Source organism: Pyrus communis, chromosome 1 (genome assembly GCF_041283825.1).
Source record: "Pyrus communis isolate YQ-2024b chromosome 1, ASM4128382v1, whole genome shotgun sequence".
Classification (NCBI taxonomy): domain Eukaryota; kingdom Viridiplantae; phylum Streptophyta; class Magnoliopsida; order Rosales; family Rosaceae; genus Pyrus; species Pyrus communis.
Genome location: NC_142565.1, coordinates 7,094,019 through 7,113,606, shown reverse-complemented (window position 1 = coordinate 7,113,606; position 19,588 = coordinate 7,094,019). Strand labels below are relative to the sequence as shown.

At 42.2% G+C, this 19,588-nt stretch overlaps 2 protein-coding genes and 2 pseudogenes across 6 annotated transcripts; 2 read left to right on the top strand and 2 right to left on the bottom strand.

Moving 5' to 3' along the window:
* Window positions 1–841: 841 nt before the first annotated feature.
* On the top strand, window positions 842–2,867 carry LOC137720340 (serine/threonine-protein kinase ATG1t). 2 transcript variants are annotated; one of them, XM_068459396.2, is made up of 8 exons: window positions 842–1,135; window positions 1,264–1,381; window positions 1,480–1,538; window positions 1,752–1,816; window positions 1,950–2,043; window positions 2,121–2,201; window positions 2,279–2,390; window positions 2,498–2,867. In XM_068459396.2, the coding sequence occupies exons 1-8, from the start codon at window positions 887–889 to the stop codon at window positions 2,596–2,598; spliced, it is 879 nt and encodes a 292-aa protein (XP_068315497.2). In that variant the 5' UTR covers window positions 842–886; the 3' UTR covers window positions 2,599–2,867. The 2 variants fall into 2 exon arrangements, 1 of the variants encoding a protein (XP_068315497.2); XR_015963293.1 differs by having other exon boundaries at window positions 856–1,135; window positions 2,121–2,184; window positions 2,498–2,514.
* A 122-nt stretch (window positions 2,868–2,989) lies between these two features.
* On the bottom strand, window positions 2,990–5,713 carry LOC137720339 (leucine aminopeptidase). 2 transcript variants are annotated; one of them, XR_015963286.1, is made up of 5 exons: window positions 4,586–5,713; window positions 3,949–4,182; window positions 3,537–3,863; window positions 3,094–3,450; window positions 2,990–3,048 (listed from the first exon to the last, which is right to left on the bottom strand). XR_015963286.1 is itself a non-coding variant. In XM_088695245.1 (4 exons), exons 1-4 carry the CDS (start codon window positions 5,693–5,695, stop codon window positions 3,154–3,156), a joined length of 1,968 nt encoding a protein of 655 aa, XP_088551371.1. In that variant the 5' UTR covers window positions 5,696–5,712; the 3' UTR covers window positions 2,990–3,153. The 2 variants fall into 2 exon arrangements, 1 of the variants encoding a protein (XP_088551371.1); XM_088695245.1 differs by having other exon boundaries at window positions 2,990–3,450; window positions 4,586–5,712.
* Window positions 5,714–6,831: 1,118 nt separating this feature from the next.
* LOC148699064 (leucine aminopeptidase-like) lies at window positions 6,832–9,679 on the bottom strand (annotated as a pseudogene). The gene is made up of 4 exons (XR_015963288.1): window positions 8,510–9,679; window positions 7,725–7,958; window positions 7,313–7,639; window positions 6,832–7,226 (listed from the first exon to the last, which is right to left on the bottom strand). The product of XR_015963288.1 is annotated as a leucine aminopeptidase-like (transcript).
* A 30-nt stretch (window positions 9,680–9,709) lies between these two features.
* Window positions 9,710–18,430, top strand: LOC137719729 (putative disease resistance protein At1g50180; annotated as a pseudogene). The gene is made up of 3 exons (XR_015960193.1): window positions 9,710–11,102; window positions 11,354–12,090; window positions 17,280–18,430. The product of XR_015960193.1 is annotated as a putative disease resistance protein At1g50180 (transcript).
* Window positions 18,431–19,588: the final 1,158 nt, after the last annotated feature.

The following is a 19,588-nucleotide window of genomic DNA, read 5'->3' as shown; positions in this document are numbered from 1 at the left end:
TGGAATCCCACGAGCTTCTTTCAATTGGTTGTAGGTTATTTATTGTCTGTAGTTGTGCTAGGAGTGAATCTTGGGATTGAATGCTAGTATCGATGAGACGAGGCTTAATTAGGGGTAGGAATTTTTGTGGATCGACATATATGGCTACTGTTTTGCTGGTTGCGGCTGAATTAGTTGTTTTGAGTTTTCTTTTGTTTCGATCTCAACTTTTAGTTGGGGCACTTTTGTTTGTTTGTGCTTTTGTTTTTGGGCCTTTTTGTTGTAAAATTTGATCATTTGTGTTGTAAAGTTTGTTATTGGTAATGTATATTGCCTTTGATAAAAATAAAAAAAAATAAAAAAAATTCAAGTGTTTTTTGTTTGTCATCGATTAAAAAAATAAAGAAAAGAAATAAAAGTTAGTGATTGCCTAATCATTTTCAGCATAGCTCATTTGGAAATGCGTTTTTGGAAAAAATATTTCTTAATTCTAAAATTTGAAGTGTTTTTTGAAATAAGCGGTTATATGCTTCTTTAAAAAATATTTCAAATGTTTTTTCAAGATTACTTGCATTTTACAAAGAATTAGTTTTAAGAATATTTTTATAAAAAATGCCTTCATTCATTTTAAAATCACTTGCAAACAATCCAAAGGTATCGAAATGTAATCACAATATAATCACTAGAACCTTCCACCGAATAAAAATAAAGAAAAACTAATGAAAATGGCTTGAAAACTTTAAGTTTTAATGATAACGATAACATAAAGGATAGAGTGAATAGTATCAAAATTAACATTTTAGTGTAAAAATACGATTTTTCGTTAAAATAAACGAGAGTGTAAATTTTCCATAGAACTCCCTAAAAATAAATAGAACCGCTTGTTACTTGTTAGCTCAAAGATTCTATGGAAGCTGAAAGCAAGGGAGTTGTCTCCGCACTCAAAGGGGACTATATCGTGATATCAGAGGTGGGACGAGGCTCTTTCTCCACCGTTTGGAAAGCCGTGCACCGGCAAAGCGGCAAGGTGGTGGCTCTCAAGCAGGTCCACCTCTCCCGCCTCAACCGCCACCTCAAGAACTGCTTGGATTGCGAGCTCAATTTCTTATCCTCCGTTAACCACCCAAACATCATCCGCCTCCTCAATGCTTTCCAGGTTCTCAATCACCCTCCTCGCCTCCTCAATGCTTTCCACCCAAACATCATCCGCCTCCTCAAGGTGGAGGACTGTTTCTTACATGCTCAATTTGTTTTCGTGAAGTCAAGCTCATATGTTCGTTGCAGGATGAAAGCTGCATATTCATGGTGTTGGAGTTTTGTGATGGGGGAAATCTGGCTGCTTATATCCGGCAGCACGGGCGAGTTGAAGAACAGATTGCCAAGAGATTTATGCAGCAGCTTGGTAGCTTCATAACTTTTTTGCATCTTTACTTGTACTAGGGCTTCAGGCCGCTTTGATTGTCCGGTCTGAATATAATCAAATTCTTGTTTTGGTTGCAGGAGCCGCGTTGAAATTACTACATTCGCACCACATCATTCATCGAGACTTGAAACCGGAGGTAAAAACAAGAGTTTATGGAAAGATGGTAACAAAATGCAATTAGAGATCTTGAAATCTATGCTAAACAATTGGATTTGTGATACAAATTGAATGTATATTGATTGATTTCGATCCTTTCGGATTGCATTGCACCCTTAAATGTGGAATTGAATCGTAAATCTCTTATCAGAATTCTGTAAATCGGCTGAATTGTTGTATTTTGTATTACTAGAACATTCTACTCTCTGGCACTCAAGATGATGTGGTGCTAAAGGTAGCTGATTTCGGTCTCTCAAGGTAAACCCTAGCAGAGAGATCCATATGCGGAAATTCATCCGCTAACCCGGTTTAGGATGTATTTAGTATGATTTAAAGCAACCAACTGTGGTGGTTTCGTTCCTTATTAGCTTATCTTTGCTACCGTGTACAGAAGTTTACATCCAGGTGATTATGCGGAGACAGTTTGTGGATCCCCGTTGTACATGGCACCTGAAGTTCTTCACTTTGAAAGATATGATGGGAAGGTACGGTCTTGTCTATAACTCGTGTCATTTTCCCCTTTCAATCACGATGAATCAAAATTGACGGATTCAGTTTATAGGTTGACATGTGGAGTATTGGCGTAATTCTTTTCGAGCTTCTCAATGGTCGCCCTCCTTTCCCTGGTAGGACTAATGTTCAGGTACTAACTTCCCGCTTATTGTCGGAAAAGGTCCTTTAGTCTTGCTTGGCCAAATCTTTGATAAATTTACTTTCCAGGTGCTTAAGACCATCAAGTCATCCACATACCTTCCTTTCGACCAAGTCATCCTTTCTAGATTGCATCCTGACTCGGTCGATATGTGTTCAAAACTGTTGTCTCCAAATCCAGGTTTAGCATTTTACCAGCCTCACTTTCATATTATTATTGTACTTATCGCCAAAACTCGCTATACATTATGTTTAGTAATTCTCTGACGTACTGATGCACTACTGCAGTTACGCGCCTGTCCTTCAGCGAATTCTATTCGCACAGTTTTTTTCAAGGTTTTCTAGAAGAGTTGAGATGCGAAACAATTACGGGTACACAAATGTTGTAGCACTCTGTACAGAAGATGATTTTACTGATGTGTATGATTCCCATTACGATAAACTGCACTAGAAGAGGTGTTGAACAGAAATGTCAAGATCTCCAAGCTCCATGGCTTTGCCATGGATCGGGAGAAGTGCAATTTCACTGTTTTAGACAGATTTGGTAGAAATCATAAGTGAACACCGGAAGTCCGTTGATTCCAACAACTCTTGAGTTATTTGCTTCTGTAAATGGACATGTTCATGATATAATAGAAATTGAAATCCTCCTACGAAAGCGAGACTCGATGAGTATTTTCGTTCCTGTCATGCATCGAGTAAAATTGATTTTGCAGGCATAGCTTTGATTGGTATTTTCAAATTTACACATAAAATATCATCAGGCATCAGCAAACGAGATACAAAAGTCAGCTACATTTTATTTACGAGATCATTCACATCAGCAGAAGCATCAACAAAGATGCACAGCCTACAGATCTCAGAGATTAGGACGTAGCCAACAACGAAGTCAAGGATTGGCTTCCAGATTGCGGTTCGTGTACTCTACATTCTCACACACAATTTCAGCAGTGCTTGTTTAAAATTGTCTCGATACCGCCTTGAGCTATAGGGTGGTAAGTCTCGCGAGCGGCTGCAAACACCTGCTTGGCCAGAATCTTCTCTTCTTCATTTCCATTGCCTTCCACAAGAGCGCTGTAGAGGGGGACAAGGTACTTCTTCCTCCCAACTTCCTTCAAAGTTCTCTCCACGTCGCCCAAGTAGTCTTTGCACTTGGAAGCAATGGCCAGCAGGAGAAATGTCACCTTCACGTCATAATCTTTCGATTCTGCCAGCCTGAAGCGCGAGTTCAACTCTACAATCTGCAAATCAAGTCACAGGAGCTAAGAAATTAAGTAACTACGCGTGTTGAAGGCCGCTATGGAATCAAGTCATAGAAAATAAGTACCTGTGAAGGTTCAACAGGCTTGGGGAGGTTCTCCAAGTAGAGTTCCCACTCCTGCCCTCTCCAGTCAGCAACTTCATCCTCCCCCGGCATCCTACCAAGCTTAAATTCATTTGCCATGGACACAATCTTTGCATATATGTTAGAAACCGGTTCATACGCATCAGGAGGGATACCAGTGCCCTCAGTCCACAACACTAAGTCAACCTCTTTCTCTATTCCAGGTAGGTTTGCCTTCAGAAACTCGAGAAATGTATCGGTATCAATTGACTGGAACTTGAAGGTGGCAATGTATTTCTTCAGAAACTCATCAAACGCAGGCCTTCCAACCTTTATATTCCGAAAAACAAGTGCCAATCAGATCGTCTTTACAGAACAATATCAAGAAACAAAAGAAGTTACAACTTCAACATACCTGACGTTCGATGCGCCATAGAAACTGGAAACCCTTTTCATATGGAATTCTAGAAGACACATCATCTGGATCAACTCCTTCCTGGTTGGTTTTCAGCTTTGTGACCTCCAAGCTATCCTTGAACCTCTCCATTTCCTTGTGCAAACCCCGCCAGCCGATTCCAATGTTCAATGCAGCTCTGTCCTCGCCTTGCACAGCCTCAACAATTCTCCTCTCAGCATATGTCGTGAAACCCTGCAGCAATAAGTAAATGTTAACACCCTGATATCAACTACAACCGGAAGTTCGTAAATCAGTAAGACATTCTTCACATTCTCCTAACCCAGAAATTATACAAACATCCTAGTGTGTTATGCTTCTATAAATCGGACTACATCTAAAACAACGCGGCATTACACCGTCAAGCTTTCGCACATTGCGGTTTTCACAAGACATATACTGGAAACTGACCTCAAACGCACCGTATGCAGGTAGTATTACATCAAATGAAGAACACAAGCATCTTAAAGTTATGGAATTGATCAGTTACGAACTTGGCATCAACCAAATATGCAAAACAAACAACATCTATGTGTGAATTTTTCGATAGGAAGACCGAAAAGTTGAACCAATGAATGTGTGAACGTAAATTTAGTACCTCATTCAACCAAAAATGCTCATTAGTTTTGTTGGTGATCAAGTTCCCAGTCCAGCTATGAGCCAGCTCGTGCGCCACCACCTGCGCGCCGCTGGCGTCGCCTTTGAGCACCGTCGGCGTCAAGAACGTCATTCTCGGATTCTCCATTCCACCGTACGGGAAGCTCGGGGGCAGCACCAAAAGATCGAACCTTTCCCACACGTACGGCCCAAACAAGGCCTCCCCTTGCCTGATCATGTCCTCGGTGCTCGCGAACTCCGTCGCCGCCGATTCAAGCACCGCCGGCACCGCCTCAGAGTAAACCCTAGTCCTCGGGCCCACCTCCCGGAACCCCAGCTCACCGACGGCGAACGCGAACAGGTACGGCGGGATTGGCTGCTCCATGACGAACTCCTCAACGACCCTGTTCTCAGAGCACCACAAGGCGTCGCCGGAGACCAGCGCCGACCCCTCGCCGGCGATCGGGTCGCGGCGAGAGACGTGACGCGCGGACATGACGGCGGAGAGCTGGCGGGGGACGTTGAGCTTGGCCGCGTAGCGCACACGCGCAGCGGGAGTGTCCTGGCAGGGGAACACGGAGCGAGCGTGGATGGCCTGGCATTGGGTGTAGACAAACGGCAGCGTCTTGTTAAAGGTCTGGGGAGGGGAGAGCCACTGGAGGGCAGAGGAGGAGGGGGAGGTGGAGTACAGTATTAAGATGGAGGCTGCGTTGGAGAGGGTGAAGGTGAGGTGGCAGCCTTTGATTGGGTCAGGATGGGAGATGACGTAAGAGATAGGACGGGAGGGCTTATGGGGGTCGATGACGGAGTGGACGGTGAGGGCACGGATGTCGAGGGAGAGTGGGCCGGAGTACGGGGCGGGGAGCGTGAGGAGGGCGGAGGCGTGGATGGTGGAGGAGGGGAAGTCGAAGAAGAAGGAAAGGGAAATATGGGTGGCGAGTGGGTGAGTCGAGTCAGTGAACGAGTGAGGGTCGATGGGCGCCATCGGGAAATGCTTAGGCTTTAGAGCGTGGAACCGGAAACGGACAAATAAGGAATTTAAATAGACAGAGAGCAATAAACAGTATTTCTTCAGTTTTCTGGTTATTATTTTGGCTATGCCATTCAACATTTTGGGTAAAATTTTAAGGATCCAGATTCCTTGATTTGATGGATTTGATGGAAGAAATTCAGAGATAATCCATTTCCATTATTTTGGCTTTGCCTTGCCTTTCAACATTTTGGAGGGAAAAGAAAATCATACACCGGCATATATATAAGGTAAAGTTTTTACATTATTTACTAAGAATTTGATACTTTTCTTTTTCTTTTTGAAGTCTCATATTCTTTCTTAAGCGTGAAAATTCGGCTATGGATAGAATGACATTCCTAAGTAAACAAAAGAGCATAACTTTTTTATAAAGTGGTGAAAATTCTTGTACGTTTCGAATGACGTGTATTGAATAAACAAAAGAGTATAATTTCTTTCTAAAGTAGTGAAAATTCTATCAAGTTTCAAATGACATGAACTGAATGAATAGAAAATTGTAGCTTCTTTCTAAATTGGTGAGAAAAAAAATTTCTAAGAATTTGAGTTGTCTAACGACGCCATGCTCTCTATATCATCTGATTTGTATTGTTCATATACTAGGCTTTAAAATTCGTCTTAGCGTGTTGAGAATATCAATTCCACATCAAAAAAAGAAAAGAACTTTGATGTACTTATAAGTAATTGGAACCTCATATTAACAATTAGTTTTATAATAGAACCTCAATTTTCTTCAAAAATTATATTCAGTTGCAACGAATCACCTGATGAACGAGACAAAACAAAAAGGGTATTTAGCAGGCTGATACTCAAGGGCCAGAAAAGAACTCACAGGCTTAATACAATAACGGCCCAAAACATCGTATTTCGAATTTCACAGCTGCCAGCCCAGATGAAATTATCAGGGTAATTGCAAGCCTGCAGTGGAGCCCACCTTCATCCCAGTGACCACCATCATTCCGAGAGCAACTTTCCCCTCTCTCCTCTCACTCTCTCTGAAGAATCCAAACATCGAGGAAAGCTGAGAAATTCAAAACGCAGAGAAAGCGAGCTCACTCGCTCTCTCTTTCTTCACCAATCAAAACCCTCTCCCTCTGAAAACCGAAGAACAAGATGGACGACTACACGAGGGAGATGATGGACCTCAAGACTCTCGTCACTCGCACCCTCGAGAAGAAGGGCGTACTCGCCAAGATCCGGGTACAATTTCAAATTCCCTTTTTCGCCAAGATCTCAGAGATTAGGACGTAGCCAACAACGAAGTCAAGGATTGGCTTCCAGATTGCGGTTCGTGTACTCTACATTCTCACACACAATTTCAGCAGTGCTTGTTTAAAATTGTCTCGATAACGCCTTGAGCTATAGGGTGGTAAGTCTCGCGAGCGGCTGCAAACACCTGCTTGGCCAGAATCTTCTCTTCTTCATTTCCATTGCCTTCCACAAGAGCCCTGTAGAGGAGGACAAGGTACTTCTTCCTCCCAACTGCCTTCAAAGTTCTCTCCACGTCGCCCAAGTAGTCTTTGCACTTGGAAGCAATGGCCAGCAGAAGAAATGTCACCTTCACGTCATAATCTTTCGATTCTGCCAGCCTGAAGCGCGAGTTCAACTCTACAATCTGCAAATCAAGTCACAGGAGCTAAGAAATTAAGTAACTACGCGTGTTGAAGGCCGCTATGGAATCAAGTCATAGAAAATAAGTACCTGTGAAGGTTCAATAGGCTTGGGGAGGTTCTCCAAGTAGAGTTCCCACTCCTGCCCTCTCCAGTCAGCAACTTCATCCTCCCCCGGCATCCTACCAATCTTAAATTCATTTGCCATGGACACAATCTTTGCATATATGTTAGAAACCGGTTCATACGCATCAGGAGGGATACCAGTGCCCTCAGTCCACAACACTAAGTCAACCTCTTTCTCTATTCCAGGTAGGTTTGCCTTCAGAAACTCGAGAAATGTATCGGTATCAATTGACTGGAACTTGAAGGTGGCAATGTATTTCTTCAGAAACTCATCAAACGCAGGCCTTCCAACCTTTATATTCCGAAAAACAAGTGCCAATCAGATCGTCTTTACAGAACAATATCAAGAAACAAAAGAAGTTACAACTTCAACATACCTGACGTTCGATGCGCCATAGAAACTGGAAACCCTTTTCATATGGAACTCTAGAATACACATCATCTGGATCAACTCCTTCCTGGTTGGTTTTCAGCTTTGTGACCTCCAAGCTATCCTTGAACCTCTCCATTTCCTTGTGCAAACCCCGCCAGCCGATTCCAATGTTCAATGCAGCTCTGTCCTCGCCTTGCACAGCCTCAACAATTCTCCTCTCAGCATATGTCGTGAAACCCTGCAGCAATAAGTAAATGTTAACACCCTGATATCAACTACAACCGGAAGCTCGTAAATCAGTAAGACATTCTTCACATTCTCCTAACCCAGAATTATACAAACATCCTAGTGCGTTATGCTTCTAAAAGGGAGGTTTAACGAAACACTTCCAGTATTATTCAGTTTTAACGAAAAATCACATTTTTACCTTTCCTGGTACCATTCATTACACCTTTATTTGTCTTTTTTCATTAAAACTAAAGTTTTTTTTAATTTTTCGTTAGTTTCCTTTCTAAAACTGAACTACATCTAAAACAACGCGGCATCACACCGTCAAGCTTTCGCACATTGCGGTTTTCACAAGATACATACTGGAAACTGACCTCAAACGCACTGTATGCAGGTAGTATTACATCAAATGAAGAACACAAGCAACTTGAAGTTATGGAATTGATCAGTTATGAACTTGGCATCACCCAAATATGCAGAACAAACAACATCTATGTGTGAATTTTTCGATATGAAGCCCGAAAAGTTGAACCAGTGAATGTGTGAATGTAAATTTAGTACCTCATTCAGCCAAAAATGCTCATTAGTTTTGTTGGTGATCAAGTTCCCAGTCCAGCTATGAGCCAGCTCGTGCGCCACCAACTGCGCGCCGCTGGCGTCGCCTTTGAGCACCGTCGGCGTCACGAACGTCATTCTCGGATTCTCCATTCCAGCGTACGGGAAGCTCGGGGGCAGCACCAAAAGATCGAACCTTTCCCACACGTACGGCCCAAACAAGGCCTCCCCTTGCCTGATCATGTCCTCGGTGCTCGCGAATCCGTCGCCGCCGATTCAAGCACCGCCGGCACCGCCTCAGAGTAAACCCTAGTCCTCGGGCCCACCTCCCGGAACCCCAGCTCACCGACGGCGAACGCGAACAGGTACGGCGGGATTGGCTGCTCCATGACGAACTCCTCAACGACCCTGTTCTCAGAGCACCACAAGGCGTCGCCGGAGACCAGCGCCGACCCCTCGCCGGCGATCGGGTCGCGGCGAGAGACGTGACGCGCGGACATGACGGCGGAGAGCTGGCGGGGGACGTTGAGCTTGGCCGCGTAGCGCACACGCGCAGCGGGAGTGTCCTGGCAGGGGAACACGGAGCGCGCGTGGATGGGGTGGCATTGGGTGTAGACAAACGGCAGCGTCTTGTTAAAGGTCTGGGGAGGGGAGAGCCACTGGAGGGCGGAGGAGGAGGGGGAGGTGGAGTACAGTATTAAGACGGAGGCTGCGTTGGAGAGGGTGAAGGTGAGGTGGCAGCCTTTGATTGGGTCAGGATGGGAGATGACGTAAGAGAGAGGACGGGAGGGCTTATGGGGGTCGATGACGGAGTGGACGGTGAGGGCACGGATGTCGAGGGAGAGTGGGCCGGAGTACGACGCGGGGAGCGTGAGGAGGGCGGAGGCGTGGATGGTGGAGGAGGGGAAGTCGAAGAAGAAGGAGAGGGAAATATGGGTGGCGAGTGGGTGAGTCGAGTCAGTAAACGAGTGAGGGTCGATGGGCGCCATCGGGAAATGCTTAGGCTTTAGATTTTGCAGGCAGATATAAAATTGGATTGACCGCATCTTCAAAATATAATTGGCAACTTGCATAGGAAACTTCACTATCATATAATTGGCAACTTGCTACGAAGTTCCTTCCCTTTTGTTCTTTTTGTAGATTGTGGATAACGTAGAAGCGGCAGTGGACTACATTCTGCAGAGGAAAGGAACTTTTTAGCGCAGAGTTCATTTCACCCACCTGCAGAAAATTTACTTGTGATGATTTTATGCAGACTGGTTTTTGCTGGCAGATATAAAATTGGATTGACCACCTCTTCAAAATATAATTGGCAACTTGCATAGGAAACTTCACTATCATATATCGTTGACTTTGATAAGGTCTTTGTAAGATTACATTCAGAAATCTCGAGTGCTTTGCTTGTTGTTGAAGAATTACAGAATATTAATTTGACTTTGCAAAATATTTAATTTGAGTTTGAATCAGACAGGCAGGATTATACTGTTCTTCTTTGGTGGCATTATTTCCTGGATCTAAAAATAAGAAGAAAAAGGAAAACTGCTTAACTTAGTTGTTGATCGTCTGAAGAAGAGAGATTAATATGGCCGATGCTGTTGTTTTTATGGTGCTTGAACGGCTCACGGACTCTATCGTTCCGGAATTGAAACTCTTGGGTGGTGTAGGTGATCAGGTTGAGCTTGCACAAACCAAGCTACAATTTATGCAAGGTTATCTGAAAGATGCAGATGCAAGACATGGACATGATGATGATGGAGTACGCACTTGGGTCGCAAACGTTAGAGATGCTGCTTATGATCTGGAGGATGTCGCTGAAGCTTTTGTCTTAAAAGTTGCTTCCAAGAGGAAAGGAAGCGTTCTGAAAAGGTTTACTTGCATCTTCTTAGAAAGAGTTCATCTTCAGAAGATTAGCTCGGCAATTGAGAAAATTACGACCAAAATTTCAAAATTAAGGTTAAGTTTGCCAAGTTATAACCTACAAGAGATGAGGGAGAGTGGAGGCGACACTTCTTTCCAGAGGCAACAAGAGCGGAGGCGATCTTTTCCTCATGCAATTGAACCTCGTGTGGTTGGGTGTGCCGATGGTATAGAGATATTGGTTGCGCATTTGATCAAAGAAAAACATCATCGAGTTGTTTCTATATGGGGAATGGGTGGCTTGGGTAAGATCACGCTTGCAAAACAAGTTTATAATCACGATGGAGTGAGGTGTCATTTCGACTGTTTTGCTTGGGTGTGTATATCTCAACAGTGCCATGGAAGAGAAGTTTTTGAAGAGCTTCTAAATCAACTCAGTTCTACCAATGAGGAAAGACAAGAAATTGTAATACTCAATGAGGACGAGATAGCAAGGAGGCTTTGTACTAAGCAACGAGAAAGGAAGTGTTTGGTGGTGCTTGACGACATTTGGACATGCAATGTGTGGAATTCTTTACAAGCTGGTTTTCCGATGAATGAGGAAACTGAGAGCCGAATATTACTCACCACTCGCAACAAAGAAGTGGCCTACTGTGCAGATGAAAATGGCTTCATCTACCAACCGCTGTCATTGAATGAAGATGAAAGTTGGGAACACAAAGCTTTTATTTGGAAGATACAAGTATGTTCTCTTCTCACACAAAGCTTTTATTTCTACTTTTCTTATTATTTATCAATTGAATAGGGATTATATCGTTTCATTTGACACTAGAGTTTGTATGGAATAACGAAATGTCAAATCACACCGCGGATTCAAGAATTTACTGTACCCTTGATCTAGCATAGAAATAATTTGTTATTTGTGTAGTTCCAATTTCTAGTTCCCGAGAAACAAAGGTAGTTAAATGATCTGGTTTTAATATTGTTTCTCAGACCCTGAAATTTATGCAAAGAAGAAAGATCTAGGAATGAAGATGCTTCGACATTGTGAAGGTTTGCCACTCGCCATCACTGTGCTTGGAGGACTTCTATCTAGAAAAGACTCTGTTGATGAGTGGGATATGGTGCATATGAATTTCTATTCATACATAAGGAGAGGCACAGACCTTGGACCTGAATACGAAGGAGAAGAATACGGTGTTGTATTATGGTTATTGGCTTTGAGTTACGATAACTTACCATATCAGTTGAAACTATGCTTTCTCTATTTAGCCCATTTTCCCAAAGATTATGAAATACCGGTGAATAGATTGACTCAACTATGGATGGCTGAAGGTTTTGTATCATCAACATCCATGGAAAAAATGGAAGATGTATCTTACAGGTGCTGAAGTGAGTTGGTAGAGAGGTCTATGGTTCAAGTTGGACAACATGGTTTAACAAGGAAGATTAAGACTTGTTGTCTCCATGGTCTTATGCGAGATTTGTGTATGGTCAAGGCAAAAGAGGGGAACATTCTTCGTATTATCAATTACTCTGCAGCCACGGTAACCAAGGAAACACCGAGCGGTAGAGTTCAAAGACTTGCCATCAATTTGGAAAAGGAGCTTGATTTTTATTATCTAAACAGAGATGAACGAGATGGACATCTTAGGTCTATGCTTTTCTTTGTCCCAAAACAGTTTATTTTGAACCTAAATTTAATAGAACTTTTACGGGAATATTTAATTGTATTGCTTCTTTAGAAATATATATATATATATATATATATATATATATATATATATATATATATATATACAATCAGTGTTCAACTAGGAAACTAAATAAAGCTTATAAACAACCTACTTAATAAAAGACTCCTACTATTTACATTCCCTTTTTTCCTAATATTGACTCATGACTAACACTCCCCCTCAAGTTGGTGCATAGATATCACACATGCCCAACTTGACAAGTGAGTCATCAAACTTTCGACTACATACTGCATGAGTTAGAACATCTGCAAGTTGCTCCTCCTAATTCACAAAAGGTATTGACACAATCTTCCTTTCAAGTTTCTCTTTAATAAAATGTCGATCAACTTCCACATGTTTTGTCCTATCATGTTGTACCGGATTATCAGCTATATCTCTCGCTGACTTATTCTCACAGTATAGTCTCATGGTCTCCTTTGGCTTGAACCCAAGCCCCTCAAGGAGTTTTCGAAGCCAGAGAATCTCACAAATGTCGTGAGCCATCCCTCGATACTCAGCCTCAGCTGAGGACCTTGATACTACCTTCTGTTTTTTACTTCTCCATGTAACCAAATTTCCTCCTACGAAAGTAAAATATCCCGAAGTAGACCGTCGGTCACCCACACTTCCTGCCCAATCAGCATCTGTGAACCCTTCAACCCTCAAATGTCCATGCTTCCGATATAAAACTCCTTTCCCAGGTGCAAACTTCAAATATGCTAAGATGCGCATAACAGCAGCCATATGATCTACACTCGGTGAATGCATAAATTGACTTACTACACTCACTGCATAAGCAATATCAGGACGTGTATGAGCCAAATAAATTAGTCTCCCTACAAGTCTCTGATATCTTCCCTTATCAACAGATTTCTGATTCGGATCTAAACATAGATGGTGTTTTTCAACAATAGGAGTATCTACTGGCTTACATCCCAGCATACCAGTTTCTTTTAACAAATCCAAAACATACTTACGTTGTGACAAGAAAATACCTTTCGAAGATCGAGCAACTTCGACTCCAAGAAAATACTTCAAATCCCCTAGGTTCTTCATTTCAAACTCAGCCGCAAGATTTTTCTCCAACCTTGAAATCTCATCAAAATCATCTCCAGTAATAATCATGTCATCTACATAGATGATTAAAGCTGTCACTTTCTCATGCCTCTGTTTAACAAACAATGTATGATCAGAATGACTCTGATAATACCCAAACTTTTTCATAGCTCGAGTAAACCTATCAAACCATGCACGAGGCGATTGCTTAAGCCCATAAAGAGACTTACGCAACCGACATACTCCGGTATTTCTGCCAGCACTGTATCCAGGAGGAAAATCCATATATACTTCTTCCTCCAAGTTCCCATGGAGGAAAGCATTTTTCACATCAAACTGTTTTAATGGCCAGTCCATATTAGCAGCTAAAGATATCATAACACGTACCGTATTCATCTTGGCAACTGGAGAGAACGTTTCTTGATAATCTACACCATATGTTTGGGTGTATCCCTTAGCTACCAACCTTGCTTTGTACCTGTCTAATGATCCATCGGCTTTGTATTTGACAGTAAACACCCACCGACATCCAACTGTTTTTTTCCTTTCTGGTAAGGACATCACCTCCCAGGTATTATTCTTCTGTAATGCCAACATTTGTTCATCTATTGCTTTTGCCCACTTTGGATCCTTTAGAGCCTCCTCCACACGGGTTGGTACTCGAATAGCCTCCATATTGTCCACCAAGGTCTTGCGTTCTGGTGCAAGACCATTGCAGGAGACATAGTTGGCTATTGGATACTTCACTTTGCCTTCCGGAGAAAACCTGTCAGGTGGCACACCCCGATTTTGTCTCGGTGGCAGCTTATATGCATTTACATCATTACTCGCGTTAGTTACATAATCATCCACAATACTTACCCCAGGTATATCCAGAGAAGATTCATTGGGCAGCACTGTGGAGCTAGAGAGAGGGGGTTACGTCCGCAGACTTGTCAACAATCTGCCCTGACTGCAGATCACTCTTGGCTGCAATCACTCCTGACTGCATGCCGCTCTCGGCAACAATCTGCCATGGCATTCCAGCCCCATTATCACGCACGGCATCTATGATCACTGCCTCATTATGCACGGCATCAGCTACAGTGTTCCTTCCCAAGTCCAACCATTCCAGATCACCACTACAGCTCTCCCCTTGGTGATCTGAAGATGAAGATACGGGAGCATAAAAATACTCTGATTCAGAAAAGGTCACATCCATGGTAACATACATATGCCGAGTCTCAGGGTGATAACATTTATATCCTTTTTGGTGAGATGAGAAACCAACAAACACACATCAGAGGGCACATGGATCCAACTTAATGCGATGAATTTTCTGAATATGCACATAAGCCACACACCCAAATACCCGGGGGGTGAGAGTATGAGTAGACACCACTGGAACATGGTGAGTGAGGGCTTGAAGAGGAGTGCGAAAATCAACCACCCGAGAGGGCATACGATTAATCACGTAGACGGCATAAGTAACTGCTTCAGGCCAAAAACTCTTAGGAACCGATGTGCCCAGAAGGAGAGCACGTGCCGTTTCTAAGATATGGCGATTTTTCCGTTCAGCCACCCCATTTTGCTGTGGAGTATAAGGACAGGTTGTTTCATGGAGAATGCCTTGATCACACAGAAACTCTGACAACTCACAATTAATATACTCACTCCCATTATCAGAACGGAGAACTTTAATCACAGACAAGTATTGTGTCCGAATCATTTGAAAAAAAAAATCGAAATACCATACCAACATCACTTTTATTTTTTAACACATACAGCCACGTCATACGAGTGCAGTCATCCACAAACGTAACAAACCACTTAATCCCAGAAGAAGTAACAACAGGGGAGGGTCCCCAAACATCCGAGTGCACAAGTTCAAATGGTAAAGCTCTTTTATTCATACTAGGAGGAAACGAAGCACGATGACTTTTAGCAAGAATACATACTTCACAATGTAAGTCTGATTCATTTATTCCACTAAATAGACTAGGTAACATATGCCGTAAATACCCAAAAGATGCATGCCCTAATCGACGATGCAACAACCACACTTCTTGTAAATTACTAGACCGGGACGCTTGAACTGCATTAGCTCTGCCAGAAACAACGTCGTCCACATAGTACAACCCCTCTCTCTTAGTGCCACGCCCAATTATCTCCTTGGTCTGAATATCCTGAAGTAGACAAAAGGACGGATACATTAGAACAACACAATCCAATTGTTCAGTAACCTGTGGTATGGACAACAAGTGATGGGATAAAGAAGGAACAAGCAAGCAATGATGTAAGGGAAGTGACGGGGTGAGATGCACAGTGCCGACACCACACACGGGTGCCAAAGTACCATTGGCAGTTGAGATATTTTTCCTGTGAGATGTAGTCATGTATTGAAACATATTTTTATCATATGTCATATGATCAGTTGCCCCAGAGTCCAGAATCCAACTTGTATGGTGCTGAATTTCGGAGGCTAAGAGAACACGTCCCACGGTACCTGTGTCGGAAGACGAGTCACCTCGAGTACGAGTCAACAAATTGTGACTAGAGTCACTTGGGCTAGGCACGGCTTCCTGGACTGTTGGTGTAGCCATAGTAAGAGAGGCACGGCCTCCACTGGACCCGGCTGCTCCACGCTCCTTGGCACGCAATTTTTTCTTTAATTCTGAAAACCAATCAGGCACCCCATGCTTAGTAAAGCATGTATCTTCAGTATGACGGGTTTGTCCACAAAAAGTACACTTCAAATCATCTTTATTTTCTCGGTTAAAAGGACGAGAATTTAAAGATTAAGTAGAAGAATTACTAGGACGAGAAGCACCAACTGGCCAAGAGATCATGGTCATGGACGGCAACCCTCCGTGATTATTATTTCCACCCATCATAGTAGCATGTCGTTGAGCTTCACGCCGAACAACAGAAAACACCTCATCAACAGATGGTAGGGGTTGAGTACGTAAAATATCACTACGCACTTTATCAAACACATCATCCAAACCCGCCAAAAAAGCATACACACGATCAATCTGACGTTCTTCTCGAAGTGTCTTGAGATCCACAGCACATTCCATCTTGATTGGTCTCCGTTGATCTAACTCCTGCCAAACGGACTTGAGATCAGCATAATACACGCCAACTGGCCGACCCTCTTGACGAAGTCTGAACGATTTAAACTTCAATTCATAAATCTGAGAAATATCTGAGCCATCATAATAAGTCCGAGCCACCTTTTCCCAAATTTCTTTAGCGGTACGCAGGTGAATAAAAAATCTCATGATAACAGGTTCCATGGAATTGATCAACCACCATTTTACTATTGCATTCCCTGTCTCCCACGTCTCATACTCAGCACTATTCTTAGCAGGCTCCTTGGTGCTCCCAGTCACAAAGCCCTTCCTACCGCGTCCAGCAATGTGCATCTCCAAAACTTTGGACCAAAGAGGATAATTTGATCCATTTAATTTCACGGTATTTGGTACAGCAGACGCATCACTCTGAATAACAACCAGATTCAATATTGGATTATTGGTTGAGTTACTGCCCTCTAACTTCAACATGCCACTGCCTCCTTCTGATGCCATTCGACTTTACTCACAAAAAAAAATAAAGCAAGACTGATACTGAGATTCACCACACTGCCACACATACACGGCAACACTGCAGAAAACCACACTGCAGAAAAACACAGCACACCCACGCAGCACTACCACACATACACGGCAACACTGCAGAAAATACTGCAGAAAACACACTGCAGAAATCGCAGCAATACCACACACACACAGCAACACTGTTTGTTGCAGAAAAATTGCAGAAAAACCGCACCACCCACACTGCTACACACGCAGCAAGATTACACACACACACGGTACCCCTGTTTTCTGCAGAAAATTTGCAGAAAAAAAACAGTCAACCAAGCACAGCGGAAAAACTAGGGTTTCGGCGCTCTTGATACCAAATAGAACTTTTACGGGAATATTTAATTGTATTGCTTCTTTAGAAATATATATATATATATATATATATACAATCAGTGTTCAACTAGGAAACTAAATAAAACTTATAAACAACCTACTTAATAAAGGACTCCTACTATTTACATTCCCTTTTTTCCTAATATTGACTCATGACTAACAAATTTCGGCCAAAGAGTACTACGGTCAGTGTTAAATAGCTACAAACTTCTCAGAGTTTTGAAGTTTGAAGATATTTTCATGAGAAGAAGCTTCAAGTTACCAGGTGAAATTGGGAATCTAGTCCACTTACGATTTTTAAGTCTAAGGAATACTAAGATGCAAGAGCTTCCATCGTCTGTAGGTAATTTGGTATGTCTGCAAACTCTAGATTTACGCGGCACTAACGCTCATGCAGGGTTGCTGCTGAAAGTTCCGTGTTTTGGAAGATGGAGAAACTGAGACATGTGTATTTACCCTCGATAATAAGAGGAGAGAGACTGTCATTTGCCACTCATGCAAGTAATTTGTAGACGGTGGTCAATGTTTCAGTTTCGGCATCTGATTTGTATGATTTTGTTAACTTGACCAACCTTCGAAGATTGGAGGTAACGCTATTTGGCAACGAAACCATCGAGAAAGGGAGCCTTACATTTGACAATCTGCAGTCTCTATCAACAGCATCTTTTCATGATGGAGCATGGAACGTAGTATTAAGCTGCCCTCGTATATACAAGCTGCGAGTAAAGGGACGTATCAGACAGTTACCAGAAGACCTCCTGTTGCTTCCAAACCTCACAAAGCTAACACTCTGTGGAATTCATCACGATCGTCTCAAGGACGATAACATAGAAATACTAGAGAAGCTGCCAAGCTTACGAATGCTTTTCCTGGAGAATAATGCTGCCCTCGGCTATTTTCCCGGACCACTTCTTTGCTCAGCAGGAGGCTTTCCTCATCTTGAGTTCCTTTATCTTCACAGCTTGATAGAATTAAAGGAGTGGAGGGTGGAGAAACGAGCCATGCCTAGTCTCTCCAGGTTGCACATTGAGCGTTGCTCGCCCTCGTTTACAGTTCCAGACGGCCTTCGTTATGTTACTACCCTCAAGGAATTAACCATCAAAATGGTGACTCGTGAATTCGGTAGCAGGCTTGAGGAAGGAGGAGAGGAATTTTACAAAATCCAACATGTGAACTCTGTTTTGGTTACGGATTTTTTCGCTTCCCCTTCACTTGAATATTGGGGGACTTAAAAGTTCCCTTTACTTGAATATTGGAGGACTTAAAAGTTCGACTTCTCTGAATGACGAGTTTGTTTACCATTTTATGAGAAACATTTGGTGTTGAGATGCTTTTAATAAAAGCACTTTTAGCAAATTATGCTTATGAAAGAATCACGGTGAAGCTGAATGTATTTGAATACTAGTTGTAAAATTCTTGATAATTTGAAGTAAAAATAGGAGATTTCTCTTATTTGAGCATGTCAGCACTCACTCCAAATTCACAATTCACACAACATAAATATCAACCCGTTTGAGATTTCTCTTCTCCCATCCGCTGTTTTTTCCCTTGGTTTTCTTGGCTGATTTGCCTTCTTCTCACCCTTGTGACATCTCTCATCCATATTCATCCAATTTCCGAGCTTCAGTCACGCTTTGTCGCAATTTGTTGTGGTGTTTTGAGCTGGTGAGTATAGATCTGGTGCTTCCATTGGATCAGATGTTCCTTGCACCACCACCTTCTCTTTGTTGTTTGCTTTTGTTGGCAGTGTTGCTTGTGGAATCCCACGAGCTTCTTTCAATTGGTTGTAGGTTATTTATTGTCTGTAGTTGTGCCAGGAGTGAATCTTGGGATTGAATGCTAGCATTGATGAGACGAGGCTTAATTAGGGGCAGGAATTTGTGTGGATCGACATATATGGCTACTGTTTTGGTGGTTGCAGCAGAATCAGCTGTTTTGAGTTTTCTTTTGTTTCGATCTCAACTTTTGGTTGGGCCACTGTTGTTTGTTTGTGCTTTTGTTTTTGGGCCTTTTTGTTGTAAAATTTGATCATTTGTGTTGTAAAGTTTGTTGTTGGTAATGCATATTGCCTTTGATAAAAAAAAAAAAAAAAAAAAATTCAAGTGTTTTTTGTCTGTCATCGATTAAAAAATAAAGAAAATAAGTAAAAGTTAGTGATTGCCTAATCATTTTCAGCATAGCTCATTTGGAAATGCATTTTTGGAAAAAATATTTCTTAATTCTAAAATTTGAAGTGTTTTTTGAAATAAGCGGTTATATGCTTCTTTAAGAAATATTTCAAATGTTTTTTCAAGATTACTTGCATTTTACAAAGAATTAGTTTTAAGAACATTTTTATAAAAAATGCCTTCATTCATTTTAAAATCACTTGCAAAAGAATCCAAAAGTACTGAAATGTAATCACAATATAATCACCGGAACCTTCCACCGAATAAAAATAAAAGAAAACTAATGAAAAAGGCTTGAAAACTTTA

Excerpts from the sequence above, each read along its gene's own strand:
- LOC137720340 (XM_068459396.2), top strand. The coding sequence starts at position 887 with ATGGAAGCTGAAAGCAAGGGAGTTGTCTCCGCACTCAAAGGGGACTAT. Across the intron at positions 1,136-1,263 it reads GCCTCCTCAATGCTTTCCAG|GATGAAAGCTGCATATTCAT; the intron begins GTTCTCAATCAC and ends TGTTCGTTGCAG. Across the intron at positions 2,044-2,120 it reads TTGAAAGATATGATGGGAAG|GTTGACATGTGGAGTATTGG; the intron begins GTACGGTCTTGT and ends TTCAGTTTATAG.
- LOC137720339 (XM_088695245.1), bottom strand. The coding sequence starts at position 5,695 with ATGTTGAATGGCATAGCCAAAATAATAACCAGAAAACTGAAGAAATAC. Across the intron at positions 4,183-4,585 it reads AGCATTTTTGGTTGAATGAG|GGTTTCACGACATATGCTGA; the intron begins GTACTAAATTTA and ends TTATTGCTGCAG. Across the intron at positions 3,864-3,948 it reads TATGGCGCATCGAACGTCAG|GTTGGAAGGCCTGCGTTTGA; the intron begins GTATGTTGAAGT and ends CGGAATATAAAG.